This window comes from Clarias gariepinus, chromosome 8 (assembly GCF_024256425.1).
Source record: "Clarias gariepinus isolate MV-2021 ecotype Netherlands chromosome 8, CGAR_prim_01v2, whole genome shotgun sequence".
Classification (NCBI taxonomy): Eukaryota; Metazoa; Chordata; class Actinopteri; order Siluriformes; family Clariidae; genus Clarias; species Clarias gariepinus.
In genome coordinates this window covers 14,339,259-14,355,617 of record NC_071107.1, presented here as the reverse complement: position 1 = coordinate 14,355,617, position 16,359 = coordinate 14,339,259, and the positions used below count along the sequence as shown (strand labels likewise).

The window sequence follows — 16,359 nt, the reverse complement described above, 5'->3', positions numbered from 1 at the left end:
CCTTTAAGTGATGTCTTTGTGCTAGATTCAGCAGATTTGTCAGTAGTCTAAACAGCTGTAGTGTGTGCTCAGGTGTGGAAAATACAATCATAGAGCATAGAAATAATAGCGATCTTATTGGCTTATTCAACTTTGAGGTTTTATTTCACATTGTACATAGCAGTAGCAGTGTTTACACAGTATAATTTCTTAACACTGTGGCATTGCACAGAAATAAATGGCGCTCTATTCTATGTGTAATTGACATCTAAAAGGTGTTCAAGTATAAAGTTGACGAGGAGTCGGGTGTAATGCCCAGATTTAAACTAATGGACTAGAGGTGGGAATCACCAGAACCACATGTTGTACAATATTTTAACAATACTTATGTTATGGCTTGATTTGTTTTGCAATTCTCTATGTATCATGAATTTATAAATAATCTGATTCAGGATAATATTCCCTCCTCAGATTTTATTACAATTCTAAACAAACTTCACAAAAGTACTTCCTGCCTATATGTAAACAGTGTAGAATGATACCTGTAGTGTTGTAGCAGTTCATGAAAACTGTGATATTCATCTATATTGCCCTCCTGCCCTTCCAATTTATACAATTCTTTCAGTAGAACAAGTTTTAAAATTTTGTATATTGCCCTTGATGGCTGATGAGACCATTTGTATATATTTTGAGGCTGGTGCCGGTTTTTGTGTAAGAAAAAGTGGTTGGTTGGTTAGTTATTTAAGAGAGCCACTTGGTATCTGTGTATATGAATGGTGCGCAATGCGCTTTGCACGAATCTAGTGTAAGATGCAGATTGGAAAGAGAAGACGTTTTATAGTGTCTCCACACTGCTTGTTTCCAGTCCAAATCTCTGTGTAGTAAATTGTAAGTTTTTAATGTTTGTTTTTCTTTCTTTCTTTTTTTACCAATGCATAAAGATTAATTCCTCATGACGCCCTTCACTTGAATGAAGTAGGGCTTGTCCCATTGAGGGTGCATTGATTACATATACTTAACTGTCACTTGAATGAAAACCAGCCTGGTTATTCATAACTTATCTGAAAATGGATGATCTGCCAGGTTTATTAATAGATCTCTAAGGGGGTTGGTTGCCTGTTGCATAAAACAATTAGGCTTGCATTACTCTCAACAGATCTCTCACTAGAACACAGTTGATATTAATAGGCTAAATACTGCTCAGCAGGAAGCTCAGGCTGCCTAGATCTCCAGAGATGGACTTGGTGGTGTGCGATTCTGATGCCTGATCAGTATCTCATTTATAGTCCCCTGATGGATCAGCCTGCCTCTTGCTGAAAAGCCTTCTGGGAGAGAATGGAACGAAATGTTTGCTCTCAGCTTCTGACACTCTGTCTCAGGAGATGTCTCCACCCCCCCCCCCCCCCCCCCCCGCCCCCTCTTTTTCTTTTCTCTCTGTCTCTTCCCCAGTTTGTCTCAATCAGTCCTCAGGCTGGGGTTGCTGGGATATATAGATGGATATATGGTTGGTAGGAAGAAAAGCTCTGAGGCTATGTGACTGGTGTGGTTTAGTTTTTGTACCCAGGTGAAATGCTTTGTAATGCCTTGGAGGTGCTGTGGGTAATTTAAAAAAAGCTAGCAATGAACTTAAATTTTCTCTCCTCTATAAATTATGCACATGGGGCCATAAGCACAGTGTTACCTGTTGCCTTGTATCACACAGTAATAGTATTCTAACTACAAATGCATTCATTATAACAAAAGCAAGATCCAACTGATTTGACTTGAACACAATACATTTGTATTATAACTAATACTTACCTAAAACACAAGCCATCAATTCGTATTGCCAAGCGACGGTGGAAATCATTACAAAGTTTCTGATGCTGCGGGATATTACACACAGGTGTGCTAAGTGTGAAGAGTAGAGCTGGGAATCATCAGTGGCCCTCCGATACGATATAATAAATTTTTTTGCATTTTATTATTTTTTTATTCCCAAATAAACTTAGGGATGCTGTGCTGCCTGTGAATGTATGAATAGTTCAGAGCACCACATGTATCATGTTGTATAACCTTCTACCGAACAGTATGCGGCGGTGCTGTTTTTGACTGTTTGGTTAGTTCCATCACTTGGGTGTTTTTGACATAGCTCTAATATGACAAAATCCATCTGTATATACTGTAGATCTCATATTGGCCTAATTTTTCGGTGTAAACCTCACCATACTATTATTCATGGTGTTCATTTTTTTTTTAGCTCAAATGCTATGGAGTTCAATTTTCAGAGTATAATATTTGGGCGATTTCTGACTGCTTAACACGAGGCATGAATGTTCCTCTGCTTTACATGAAAATTTAAATTACTCTTCAGCCTGGGCATTTGACATTTTCAGCATCTCCCAGAGCTCATTTGGCATTATGTTTTATCAGATGCACATTTTCAGAAAAGAAAGTGTGTGTACAGTGTGCATAATTTTCTGAAGCTTTTTAAAATGTGAAAAATAACCCTGAATAAATATGTTAAACGTGTTTCTCTTTTGTCTCTAGCCTCGTGCCGACCCGATACCTATATGCAGCTTCTGTTTGGGCACAAAGGAGTCTAATCGAGATAAGACACCAGAAGAACTGCTGTCATGTGCAGACTGTGGGAGCAGTGGTAAGACCTTCTTGATATATTTTTTTTGTTTTTTGGCTATTGCAAGTGTTAAAGTGATCTTTTACTGTCATTACTGGTGGATCAAGGAAACTGTTTTTGATAGCTCAGATGTTTTTTTACAATGTATTCATGGGTTGCTTGCCGTTTCTCACGATCAGAGTTGCCAGGCTGCTGGCTGATAAACGAACTGCTTTCATGTAGCAATTTGCATTGAACAATTATTTTTGAACAGCCTCGAGGGCTCATGCTCCTTGTGACATTTTTATGGCTGGGTTTGACTGAGCAGCATGGGAGGTTTTCACCGAGTGTTCATGAAAGTACACAGGATACGTTCACACTGTAAAACACAGCTGGCCTGCAGTCCTTTGAGATCGAGGCAGACATGCCTTTACATGAGCGTAATGGATTGATTGCCATTACGTTGTGTGTGCACAATGTTTCTGCCTCGTTAAGATCAAATTATCTTTAATTACCTAGTCAGAAATGTTTGATAATACTGTGCATTTGCACACCAGTCCTGCCAAGTCTTCACACACACAGATCTGCATTGTTTACTCATGTGCAAATACTTGAGGTTAAGTTATTTTCTATCACAGACTATCCTGTGTTGTTTCAGGTTTGGACGGTTAGACTAATTTTGACATAAGTTATATTACTTTTTTGAGGCTTGAAATCTTTTGAAATGCTTGACTTAATACTTTGGTTAGTGCTTCTGCTAAAAAAAAAAAAAAAAGGTCCAATTTGTAATGAAATAAGATTATGTTAAATGTGGGCTACGTATGCTGAAGTGCTTGTCTTTTACCCCAAAGGCCATCCATCTTGTCTGAAGTTTTCAGCTGATTTGACAGCAAACGTGAAGGCATTACGGTGGCAATGTATCGAATGTAAAACATGCAGTTCCTGTCAAGTTCAGGGGAAAAATGCTGTAAGTGTTCATGTTCTTTGTTTTACATGTATAGTTGCTGTTGGTATTTTTTATTTTTTTTTTGTATTTCCATAAGTTGCTGCTTGTTTTAGCTTGAGTGTTTCTCTCATTGTCTGTCTGTAGGATGAGATGCTGTTCTGTGACTCCTGTGATCGGGGGTTTCACATGGAGTGTTGTGACCCACCACTCTCCAGAATGCCAAAAGGTACGAGAGGCTTTTCTCCAAATTTTGTTTTGCATTCAGTTGAAAACTTCAAAACACAAATCATTGCTGCTATGTTAAGAGATCTGCACTCCCACAGCTTGTCCTGTTAAGTTATTGCATTCACATTCGAGCAGTAAAGCTGTTTAAAATTGCCAGTTTACACAGAGCTTTCTGGCTAAATACGATGGAAATATGTTGTTCTTGCTGAAGCCTTTTTCCTCTCTTATTCCCACATAGTCTTTTCAACTGGCAACAATTTTGCCTGTGTCGATTCAGAGCAACTGTTTCATATTAATGACAAGTTGGCTGAATTATAAAAATATTTTTATTGTTCTACTTATTAACATCCTCATAGAAAAAGAAATTAATCCCTGGGTCAGCAGTGCATTTTGTTTTTCAAGAATTGTTTCAATAATTTTTATGATCTTTAACTAAAAGCCTGTTCTCTTTATTTTTCTTCTTTTGTCTTTTTCTGCCTCTGTCTCCCCCTCCACTTTGGTTTTCCCTTAGGAATGTGGATCTGCCAAGTATGCAGGCCAAAGGAGCAGGAGGAAAAACGACTGCTGCACAAAACAGCAGCCCAGATCAGGAGGCGATATGCAAAGCCAGGAAGGCCGAGGAAAAATCTCGCACATCAAATAATGTATGATAATATATTTCTCACACTTTGCCATTCTTATGTTCTTAGTTTGATGCTTAAGGTTATGACTTGTGTTTTCTATCTTGCTAATCCATGACCTTTTTCTTGGAAGATAAAAGCCATTTCAGGCACATTCATTTCTCCAGCACTCTTAGGACACCGTCTTTAGTTATAGAATGTTAACAGTGTACTTTTAGCCAAGAGTGTTTTATTCTGTTCTATTTTTAACAGCGGTGTGTGTGTGTGTGTGTGTGCTCTGAGAATCAGAGGGTATGCAAACAGTTGAACTTAAAAGCACCCAGTGTGAATTGGCTCACGGAGCCATAGTACTATATAGAACCATAGTTATTATAATGGGGTCCAGGGACCTCCAAGTGTCTCTGAAGCATACAGAGCTGGGTGATTGATTTGATTTTTATATTTTTTTTCTTCTCTCTAAACTTACAGTGCTGGAAAATAGTATAAATGTACATTTGTTAATGTCGGTGTCAAGTTCAGGAGTAGAAAGCACTCAACATAATGTTTGTAGCATAAATCTTTACTAAGCCGGCCTGTGGACTTTATTTTGTAGTTAAAGATGTCCAAAGCTGCAAAAAGTTTAAAAATAGTGACGAACGGCATGCTAGTTATTGCATCATGAATGAGATCTGTTGTGTCAGTAGGATCATATGAGCTGTTTACATTTTTTTAAGTCTTTACTTTTTTTAATGTGTGCTGTTGTTTTTAAGCAGTGTTTATTTGCTGCGCTTTCAATTGTCCAGGTCTCTCGCGTTGTCTTTACTGTATGTATTGTGTCTTGCAGGCCTGAAAGGAGTGCTGCTCGAACCCTTGAGCTGTGTGAAAGAGAGGAACATGGTCAGGGTCATAAAATTTCAGCCTGCACTTCACCCACATCCAGCACCATCTCGTACAGCGCAGACATGCAGACCCGCTTGAGCGGCCTCGGCCTTCCCCTTACATCCACCCCAGCTTCTCTCACTTCATCCACGCTGCCTTCATACAACAAGAAAACCAAAAGTCTCATCGATGGCCTCTCAAGATTTTTCACACCCTCTCCCTTGGGCCGACGCATGCGTGCTGAAGCTTCTACGTCTTCTGAACCACATAGGCCTAACAAACGGACTTACCGGAAACGCCTGTGCGAGCCTCATTCCATCTCAGCCATGACGGGCACTAGCCAAAGGATAACTGCCCTGTGTTGTGCACTCACTACGCCCTGCTCTTTGTCAGGACACAGTCCAACATCGGTGAATCCCAGTCAGTCCGATTCTCCACAGAGCTCCTCGTCCCAGTCTAGCGGCCCCTCACTCAGCAGTCTTGCAAGCAGCAGCCAGCTGAAGGGACTATTCGATGGACTGTCTCACATCTACGCAACTCAGGGACAGTCCCGGCAGAAGGGACTGCCCAGCTATGCACCACCTAAACGAGGCCAATGCACCAGGGACGCTTCCTCCGCACCTACATCGCCTTTGGAGATCCATGGTAATAAGCCCATTGAAGGGTTCAGTAGCAAACTATCATCTGTGTCCTGCTCAGACTCGGCCTGGCCACCTAAAAGAGGAAGGCCCTTTAAGGCAGCACTTCACTTTAAGCGAGCCCCCTTCCTGAAGAAGCACAGGCTCTTAGGCAGGTTTAGGTATAAGGCATCCCCACAAAGGGGCGGCCCCATGCCCGGGAGGAACAGCCTGCCGCATGGACGAAACCACGGCACATGGTCCGACCAAAATCGTGGTAAGGAGGATAGTCCTAATCTTTAAATTCAAAAACTTTCTGTAGATATTCTATGCTGAATACATTTGCCTTTTTATAGTTGTTAAAACCAGTTAAAGTATTTACACTGAAAGATTAGTAAGAGTTTAATGTTGCATGGCAGTTTTGCGTAGCATCAGGCTATTCTTTATTTTCAATGTCTTGCCTTTTTTTTTTTTTTTTTTTAAACTATTATAGTTTTAAATTCTTTGAGATGCCTAAAAAGAGAAGTTCATGAAACGAGGTTACCTTTGTCCAATGACCAAGTAACTGAGGAGGACATGAAGATGTTCAAGCATACCCAGGAGCTCACCACAAACGTGAGTAGAGTCTTGGTGTATAAAAATCATGTTATAAAAATATTGGTAATTACTGGCTTAATTACTCATTTAGTTATTTTTTTCATCATCTGCAGAGGACTGAAATCATAAGCGGTGATCACGGACCATCACTCATAGAATTTGGGAAATATGAAATACAGACATGGTACTCTTCACCTTATCCTCCAGAATACTTGAGGTAATTGTCATGTTTTTTCTTGTTAAATGGATGGTTCAACAGAGAAAAAAAAATTCTGCATTCTTTAACTGTAGGTTCTCACGTTTCCTCAGATTACAGAAGCTGTATCTCTGTGAGTTCTGTCTAAAATACATGAAAAGCCAGGACATTCTGCAAAGACATTCAAAAAAGTGTGGCTGGTTTCACCCACCAGCTAATGAGATCTACAGAAAAGATAACCTTTCTGTCTTTGAGGTCAGTTCAGCATCTTTCAGCATGCGGTGTGCAGTCTCTTAGAAATGTGCATCTTAATTCAATCAAATCTTCATTAGCAATTCTGCATGGAATTTTATATACATAATTGAAGGGCATTGATCTGTCAGGCTCCCCTATTTTTAAAAAGCTTGGATGGTAACTTTGATGTGACAGTTTTTAACTAATACTGGTTAAGATGTACTGTTAATCAACCAGGTGCATTTTGAGCATGTGGATGTCTTTAAATATGGGCTGAAATCTATAGATGGTTGCAGGGTCTGTAATCAACATAATTTTGTATTTGATTTGTTAGTGTTTGCTTTCTTCTTTCCAGATGTTTAAAATAAAAAAGTTAAGTTATAAGAAGACAAACACAAAAGGCATACAATTGAAATGACTTGATGTACATTTTAAAGAAAACTGTAGGGAAATTGCAAGGCTGACTTGGTCAATGCTTAAAATGGCTGAAACATGTAATGGTGTCGCATTTAATGCGTTTACTCTCTTCTTTCCTCTTCAGGTTGACGGAAATGTAAGCAAAATTTTCTGCCAAAACCTCTGTCTGCTAGCGAAGCTTTTTCTTGACCACAAGACCCTCTACTACGATGTGGAGCCTTTCCTTTTCTATGTTTTAACCCAGAATGATGAAAAAGGTTGCCATCTTATAGGTTACTTCTCAAAGGTACTAGAATGCATGCTATTTATTCATAATTGACAATGTGGCTATAGTTATTGACCTAAAAATTGTAAGACTCTGATTTAACTGCAAAGGCCCTCACATTTATTTGCATGAATTATATTTTCTGAATTTGAGAACGGTGGCATTCTCTCTGTGAACATGTTTAGTTTTGTTCAGTCGAGGACAGCAGCAGGTGCAGTGAATTGCCTGCGTTGGCAGTGCTGTGACATATACTATCTATTTCTTCCTCCCTCAGGAAAAGCTTTGCCAGCAGAAGTACAATGTCTCCTGCATAATGATCATGCCCCAGTACCAAAGGCAAGGATTTGGGAGGTTCCTCATTGATTTCAGTAAGTTATTCTTCTTCTTCTTTTTTTTTTCCCGCTGTTCTTAAAATCTTATTTACTAGGGACGGGAATCAGGGATGCGCTGATGCAATATTATAGTGATGCCTAGGTGCTGATTTTATTTAGATTGTGATTCTGTTAGTACCACGATTTTATGAATATCCCAAATAAAGTTTTAGTTTTTGTGACAATTCTAAACAAACTTATTATCTAAAAAAATTATTTGCCCCTACCACAGGGGGTGCTGTGGTACCTGGCAATGTGTGACTAGTTCAAAGTGCAACACCTGTAGGATTATAGAAGAACGGCAACATTTCACTGGCTCAAATGCAAACATGCATGAATAAAAATGTATATATATTTGTGATCAGTGTGGTGATGCATAAATTGTCAAACTTAAACAATTTTTCTCCCCCCAGTTTTTTATTATTTACTGTGTTTCATGAGTTGTCATTAACTAACAGTGTTGCTCGGCAGCCAAAAGACCATGTATTTGAATATAGAATTTGAATATTTGAAAGATTATAAATGCTTTTCCCATCAAACATTTGATTAGCAATGTTTGGTGGTTGTTCTTTAGATTTCTAAGGTGGTAAAGTAAATTTTTGAGCGCGATTATTGTTAATCTATCAGTGCCATGTTCGTGTACATTTTGTTCCATGGTCGCCAAGGATAACATCAAGGTGTGAATACTCTGTGCCTCTGTTCTGAGAGCTCCTTCCAGATGGCTGCTATAATAAAGTTGATAGTTGCTGATGTAAAAGCACCATGTGGGGGCAGCTCCCTATCTAATCATGGCTTAAAGCAGTTCTTTACTCAGGCACGACTCTCTAAGTCACCGAATGCTAATTCAGCGGAGCGCTCTTTAGTGCAGTATTATGTCCTGCGCCTTCCAGTATCTGTCAAATTGTGGCTTATAGAAAAGTTTGGAGATCATAAAACATGAGGATTTGCGAAATACAGGTCAATCTCTTTATACCTATGAGATGTCCTCCAGAACAAGCAACATGTCTTGTTTATAGTCGCAAACTATTCTTGGCATCAGATTCCCTGATCTTCCTCCTCCCATTTCTTTGCCAGGTTACTTACTCTCCAGGAGGGAGGGCCAGGCCGGTTCCCCGGAGAAGCCTCTATCAGATCTGGGTCGTCTGTCCTACTTGGCGTATTGGAAAAGTGTCATACTGGAGTACCTGCACAATCACCCGGATAAGAGTGTGAGCATCAGGGGAATAAGCAAAGCCACAGGCATGTGTCCACATGACATTGCCACCACACTCCAGCAGCTCAACATGATTGATGTGCAGGATGGCAGGTAGGTTTGCCTCACTTGTTGTTTTAGTCACGCACATTTTTGACAGGCTTTTTTTTAAGTCAAGTCATGTTAACCAAAGCCTTAATCAGCTATTATACCCCTATCTTACCTATGCGGTTTGACTCACTGTAAGATACGGTGTTGGGCACGTGAGCCGCCTTGAGTGCCCACCCGACATTTTGTAAAGATCTGCAAGGTCCGCGAGCTTCCGCATGTTAAACATGTTTAATTTTTTTCCGTGGAAAGATGGAAACGTAATCACGGCACCAAAACTAGCACTGAATCATGATCAATACTTACGGCCACCGCGCAAAACCACGTAGGTGAGATAGGGGTATTGAGCTCACACAGTGATCTGAAGCCTGTGTGTATTATTGCCACTTATATTTTGTGACTGTATAGAATTTTCTCTCTGCACTTTTTATTTATTTATTTATTTTTTATTGTTTTGTTCTCTGGTCTAGATTTTTAATCATTCGGAAGCATCAGACCATCCAGAAGCACATGTCCAGGCTTCGAGAGAAACCCCGTCTTTATGAGGTTGACCCTGACTTTCTGGTCTGGACTCCTGCTAAATCAGTCTACAGAAAAACCTCAGAGAGCCATCATAGGATAAGAGCAGAGGTAGATACCATCTTTTTTTTTTATATGGATGGATGGATGGATGGATGGATGGATGGATGGATGGATGGATGGATGGATGGATGGAGAAAGATATAGATATAGAGAGAGATAGTGTGTGTATATACATACATACACACACATACAAACTATATATCTATATATAGTGTGTGTGTATATATATATATATGTATATATATATATGTATATATAATGTATGTATATGTGTGTATGTATATGTATGTATATGTTTGTGTGTATGTATTAGACACAGTGACATTGATTGCATAGTGTTATATGCTAGCAGTGTAGTTTTTCACAAAGGCTTATGTATTGCCTGGTTTGGCATAATTGGCTTAACAGGCGTAAATGTATGGTTTACACCTCATGCCAAACCAGAATACAAAATGTACCTGATAAAACAATCCAGACCTGGGCAAACCCATACGACAAACCACAAACTGTTGCCTGTTACCAGTGTGGTCAGCTTTTACTGTGTGATTGGGTTGCCAGTGTTCGTTATTATATAGCCACTATCCTTGCTAGAATTGCATAACCTGGCTACTTGATGGGTTGGCCAGCCGTGCGTGGTTCTATAGCTGTGTAATATCACAATTATACATTTTCTGATAACTCTGGGTCACTCACTGTGCTGTTCTGCATTATAATAAGTTTCCAACTATAGTTCTCAGAGGACAGAGATGACTGCTACTGAACTTCCTGGGGACCCACATCTGTTCATTATTGACAACACTCTTTGTATATTAAATAATTTTTCCTGTTAAAAAAAGTTAAAAATAAATTATTTTAGATCACTGACTAACTTTGGGATGTAAACGCACTATTATTCTGTATTACTGCAGTCAGTGCAAACTGGTTCATGTACACTCCTGCTTGTGTTTCTAGAAAGCAAATCTTGCGGTATGCAGTGACTTAACCGCTGAGAAGCGAGCACGAATGATGGGCAGCAGAATACCTCCTCTTACCAAGAGTAATAACTACGCCAGACGTAACCCGGAGCAAATACTGACTAGCGCCAGTGAAAAGGATTTGAACGTCAGTGACGATAGCAGCAGTGATGATACTTCAGTCCTTTCCCAGTCTGCACCTGGGCTCAAGCGAAAGGTAAGCGTTCAGCTGTGGGGAATCCGTGTCGGTCATCAAGCCAATGCACTTTGCTAGATCCTACACCAGCTGTACCACTGACTAGGCACCATTGCATCATATGCTTGAGCATAAATATCTCGTGTGAATAGACACTGGGAAGGAGACATATTCATGTCAGTTTATTTAGGAATTATTCTAGGCATTTATTAGTTCACCAGGGATAATCTAGTTTTCCGTTTAGTTGTATTTGGCCAATATTAAATATTATCAGTGTGTGTGAATCAAGTAAACTTGTCCTCATTAAAACAAAACACAAAAACCTTTTTTTTTTTTTTTTTTTTTTTTTTCAATGTTGAGATATTTGCAGTAGGCTTAGCAAACCCCAGAATGTCTCCTAAGAGTCAGCCAAGACCAGTAAAGAATATGTTGTGAGGGACATGTGGTCAACTGGGTCCTGCTTGCTCTCATTTGGGGTTTCATGCTGCCAAAGCTTTCCAGTTGAATGGTCTGTGGCTCAGATACTGTGGTCTGAATGATGGAGCTTTGCATTTAGATCATGAGGCATGCCATTCAGAATGTGGTCACATTTCCCTATGTTTAGCATCATCCTTAACTGCATCCTCCTCATCCAAACCCCTTCTTTTTGGTTGAGAGTGCACCGGGGTCACTTTAAAAAAACAAAGCTTGTTTGACATTCCAGTTCATTGAAGGTATTGAGATTTGTCATATCTCGTGTCTCTTTAACTTGTACTTTATACTGACCTCTTCTTTAGATATGGTATTCCAAAAATCTAGGCGTGATCAGTCCAATGTGTTTTGTGATCCGATATCTCTCAGAAGACTCGACCACATTGCATTTGTTCTATGAATGGCAATGCGTCATCAAAAGACTGCCTAGTCACTAGTGTTTGCAAATTCATGTTTTTTTTTTTTTTTTTTTTTTCCCCTCCCTATGGGAACAAGCTACTTCAAAACTGTCAAGCCAGACTATACAATCATGTTTATTCTCTTTATTTGCTGGTTGCATATTTAGCCACCCAAAGCCTTATTTCCTTACCACAATCTCACATCATTATGGCCACATGGATGATTGATTGGATGTTAAGGAGCACACACAATCTTCAGACATGAGCTTAAAATGTTGTATTGAAAACATGAAAATAAAAAATCTTCACACTAGTTAGGCACACTATAATGAATAATTGTCATATGCTTTCCCCTGTAAAGATGTATGTAACCTCTCTACAGGTTAATGAGCAATGCTAGTGCAAAATGTACAGTACAGTCCATATTGAATAAACAGCAAAAACAAGGTCCAGCATTTCTAAGAGATAATAAATATATATATATATATATATATATATATATATATATATATATATATATATATATATATATAAAATGTATTCATTGCAATGCTAACGTTAGTGTGGATTAGGAAGGACTGTTTTTAAACTTGAACCCTGACAGCTCGCGCCCACGCTCCTGCTGAGCAGTGACTAAATTTGTCTGCAACTCTCGTTTTACTTTGTTTTTTACTTCCTTCTCTTTCAGCCAAGGGCTGCTTTTCATTTGTGTGGTTCTTGAAAGCATAAAGAGCTAAAGCTGTACAAAATGCCATGCAGTCTTTCATTGACAGAGTTAAAGCTTTTATTGACTAAGCGCCTTACTGTTTAATTAGGAAACACTGCTCAATAGCTAAATATAAACACAGAGTTTTGCAATTCTTTTAAAATAAATGAGTGCTGTTTAAGTGATACAGTACACTAGATGAATGGTTGTCTATCCCAGAGTTCACTTAGGATTAAATCACCTGAAACAGAAATTAAGGTAAAGTCTAAGTGGTGTCTTAATAAACAAGGCTCTCATTGTGGATTTATGTATTTTCACAGAGAGCAGGCCCTCTGCGGAGAAAAAGAGGCAGAAGGAGAGTGCGCATCAACAGCAGCGTCACCACAGAAACCATCTCGGAAAGAACGGAGGTGCTGGATGAGCCTTTTGAAAACTCTGACGTGGAAAGCCCTGCGCCACAGCTAGGCCATTCCTTCAGGCACGAGGAAAGTGAGGAGGAAGAGGAGGAGAGCAACTTAAGAAGAGTTGTGCGCAGGCCTGGTAGACCAAGAAAGAAGGAAAGACGAGATGACAATCATTCTAATCAACAGGAGGGAGAGCAAGTTGAAGGTAATTGTTTTGCGTACTTTTTTTTTGGTTTGTTTTTTTAAATAGTTGCACATTTTTCTTAAATATTATTCAGGGCATGTTTTGACTCTCTCTTAATTTCAAAAACTCTCATCAATCCAGATGCTGTGAAAAAGGACAATCCTCGGCCTATTAAGCGGAAAAAAGGCTGGCCCAAAGGAGTTAAGAGAGGGCCTCCTAAATGGAGGCTAAAGAAAGAGCGAAAGATGGGATTTAAGCTCAACCTCTACACACCACCTGAGACGCCTATGGTCAGTGTAGAGCAAGAACCAGAGGAGGAGCAGGTGGACAGTCCTGTTTCTGTTCCTGAAGGCTCAGAGTCTGCGTTTTTAAATGAACCAGAATCTGTGAAGCCAGAGATGCACTTGGACACCTTGATCATGGAGCCACAAGAACCCAGTGAAGAAGACAAGGACTGTGAGCCTACAGATAAACCTAATTCTATGGCTGTTTCTCCTTGTGAGGCAGTGAGCCAGGAAACCACATTAGGTCCTGTGAACTGTAATGAACAGTTCCCTGAAAGTACAGAACAGCAAAGGTGCCAGGAACTAGATGAGGAACATAAATGTAGTGAGTCCCAGGCCCCTGATGAACGTGATGATGAGGAAGAAGAGGATGATGAACTAGAACCATCTCATGTGGAAGATCATGATGCAGATGATGAGGATGATGGCCACGTGGATTCTGGTGAAGTGAGGAAGGAGGATCCTACACCATTACTGGAGAAAGAGTCTCTGGATAACTCTGATCCAAAGCCAAACTCTTGCAGTGATGATGATGATAAGGAAGAGGATCCTCCTGTGCAGTCTTCTGGAGAGCTGGTCCCGGACAGCGGTTTAGTTGGCATCGACACACAGGATAACCCTGAGGACTCTGACCATCAGCCTGACTCAGAATCAGATGAGGAGGAAGAGGAGAACATTCAGAATGTTGACCAAAAAGATGCTGGTCCTTTGACACCTGCCATTAAGGAAGACCACAGTATTTGTCCCGAGATTGACATGGAAACCGCCCAAGCGGTTCAATCCTTAACGCAGGAGGCTGAGCAAGAAAGGCACTTTCAGGACTGTGTAGAGACCCAGGAGGCATGCCGCAGTCTGCAGAGATATGTGCATGTTGACCAGAGTCCTCAAATGACTCCAGTCGATGACTGCCAGCACTCAGACCACAGCAGTCCACTGTCCTCTGTACACTCTCACCCGAGCCAATCGGTGCGGTCTGTTAACAGCCCAGCGGTGTCCATTCTGGAGAACAGTTACACTCAGATCAGCCCAGATCAGGGCGCAATCTCTGTGCACTCCTTACATAATAACATGGAGACAAGCCCAATGATGGATGTCCCTTCTGTGTCTGACCACTCACAGCAGGTAGTGGACAGCGGCTTCAGTGACCTCGGGAGCATCGAAAGCACGACAGAGAACTATGAGAATCCTAGCAGCTATGACTCCACACTAGGTGGCAGCATTTGTGGCACAGCAGCTAGCGCTGGTGCCTCTTCCCAAAGCAGCTGTTCCTATGGCAACCTTTCCTCTGGTGGTAGCCATGGCCAGAGCAGCTGTGCTGTGTCTCAGCAGATGGCCGGCCCTGTGGTGAACAATACTGCTGCTTGCAGCATGCTCCAGCTGAACAGCATGAGCTCACCACAGGGCTGCAGCGTCAAATCCCCACAAGGCTGTGTACCAGAGAGGCAGCCTGGACACGGGCATGGACATGGCCCTGGGCACGGGCATGGGCATGTATACAATCATGGCCATCACCACCAACACCACCCGCACCAACACCATCAGCATCAGCACCACCAGCAGCCCCTATCTCACTGCTCTATGCCTGGTAGCTTCCCTCCTCCCATGCAACTCTCTGACCTCCCCGAGTCAAACAACCCCTCCACCAATCTGGGACTGTATGAGAGGATGGGCCAGGGTGAGTATGGGGGTGGGCACTATGCACAGCCCTCAGCTACTTTTAGCCTGGCCAAGCTCCAGCAACTTACCAATACTCTCATGGACCATCCTCTGCCTTTTAGCCACTCTGCATCACATCCTATCACGTCTTACACCAACAACAACGGGTCTTTGTCTTCACAGCTCGGCCCTCACAACCCCACACTGGTGCCTCTGTCCCAGCCTCCACACAGTGTCGCAAGCGGAGGCCCCCAGACACAGGCCACCATGACCCCACCCCCTAACATGACTCCTCCACCTATGATGGTGCAGCGCAACATGGGCACACCTAACATGAACTTGCCCCCGTCCCAAAGACTGCAAACACAAATTGCACCCAAGAATCACCACCATCATCACGTGTCCATTCGCTCTAAATCGGCACCCCTTACTCACCACCAGCAGCAGATGTACGGCAGGAGTCCACAGGCCGTAACCATGCAGGCTCCAAGCAGGACACTCGCCATGGCACCTCGCATGAACATGGGTGTTAACCTCATGCCTGCGCCAGGTTACAACGTCAATTCGATGAACGTAAATATGGCGCCGCTGAACGCAATGAACACGTACAGAGTGACCCAGCCCATGATGAATGGGAGTTACCATGGCAGCACAACATATATGAACCAATCTCCGCAGTACTCTATGCAGATGGGCATGATGGGTACTCAGCCTTACTCACAGCAGCCCATGCAGGCTCCTCCCCATGGCAATATGATGTACAGTCCAGCGGGTCACCATGGTTACGTGAACACTGGCATGTCCAAACAACCCTTAAACGGGCCCTATATGAGACGATAATCGCTAATGACCCCCGTCCCGCAAAGGGTTAGGAAATGAAAGTCAGCTTGATGACTTGAGGTAGTTTTTTTTGTTTGTTTGTTTGTTTGTTTGTTTTTGGTTCATTTTTAATATTATTGTTCGCTTTTTATGGATTTTCTTTTTTTTTTTTTTTCTCTTAAAAAACCAGCACTTGGTAAGAATGCAAAAAAGTTGTGTTTAATGGCTAATCTTTAGCTTTTTCCCTATTTATGGGAAGCCTTACATCATCAAAATTTAACATAATGTTTAAATGTAAATCTCTTAAAACTGCATTGCAGTTTATGGTTGCATTGACGCCCCCCTCCCTTCCCCTACTATTTTCTTTTGGACTTGCTTCATGGAACCTTTAAATGTGCCTGCATTGTAAGCCTTTTCAATGTACCTGTTTAACAATCGCAAGGTTATTTTCCAAGTCTGTATTCATGCCTTCATATTATTTAAAT

The 16,359-nt window shown here is 41.2% G+C and overlaps 1 protein-coding gene across 3 annotated transcripts in view; it reads left to right on the top strand.

The window, feature by feature from the left end:
• The window catches only part of kat6b (K(lysine) acetyltransferase 6B), a 36,667-nt gene extending 20,618 nt beyond the window's left edge, over positions 1-16,049 (top strand). For 2 of the 3 annotated variants that reach the window (XM_053501541.1, XM_053501542.1), the window contains exons 3-17: positions 2,509-2,617; positions 3,427-3,542; positions 3,666-3,747; positions 4,258-4,390; positions 5,190-6,118; positions 6,335-6,456; positions 6,552-6,655; positions 6,730-6,889; positions 7,410-7,571; positions 7,825-7,918; positions 8,996-9,227; positions 9,692-9,851; positions 10,755-10,973; positions 12,848-13,136; positions 13,257-16,049. In XM_053501541.1, coding sequence (XP_053357516.1) covers positions 2,509-2,617; positions 3,427-3,542; positions 3,666-3,747; positions 4,258-4,390; positions 5,190-6,118; positions 6,335-6,456; positions 6,552-6,655; positions 6,730-6,889; positions 7,410-7,571; positions 7,825-7,918; positions 8,996-9,227; positions 9,692-9,851; positions 10,755-10,973; positions 12,848-13,136; positions 13,257-15,895 — 5,550 coding nt within the window. In that variant the 3' untranslated portion in view covers positions 15,896-16,049. The remainder of the gene's footprint in view (positions 1-2,508; positions 2,618-3,426; positions 3,543-3,665; positions 3,748-4,257; positions 4,391-5,189; positions 6,119-6,334; positions 6,457-6,551; positions 6,656-6,729; positions 6,890-7,409; positions 7,572-7,824; positions 7,919-8,995; positions 9,228-9,691; positions 9,852-10,754; positions 10,974-12,847; positions 13,137-13,256) is intronic. The other variant, XM_053501543.1, reaches the window with a different exon arrangement.
• Positions 16,050-16,359: the final 310 nt, after the last annotated feature.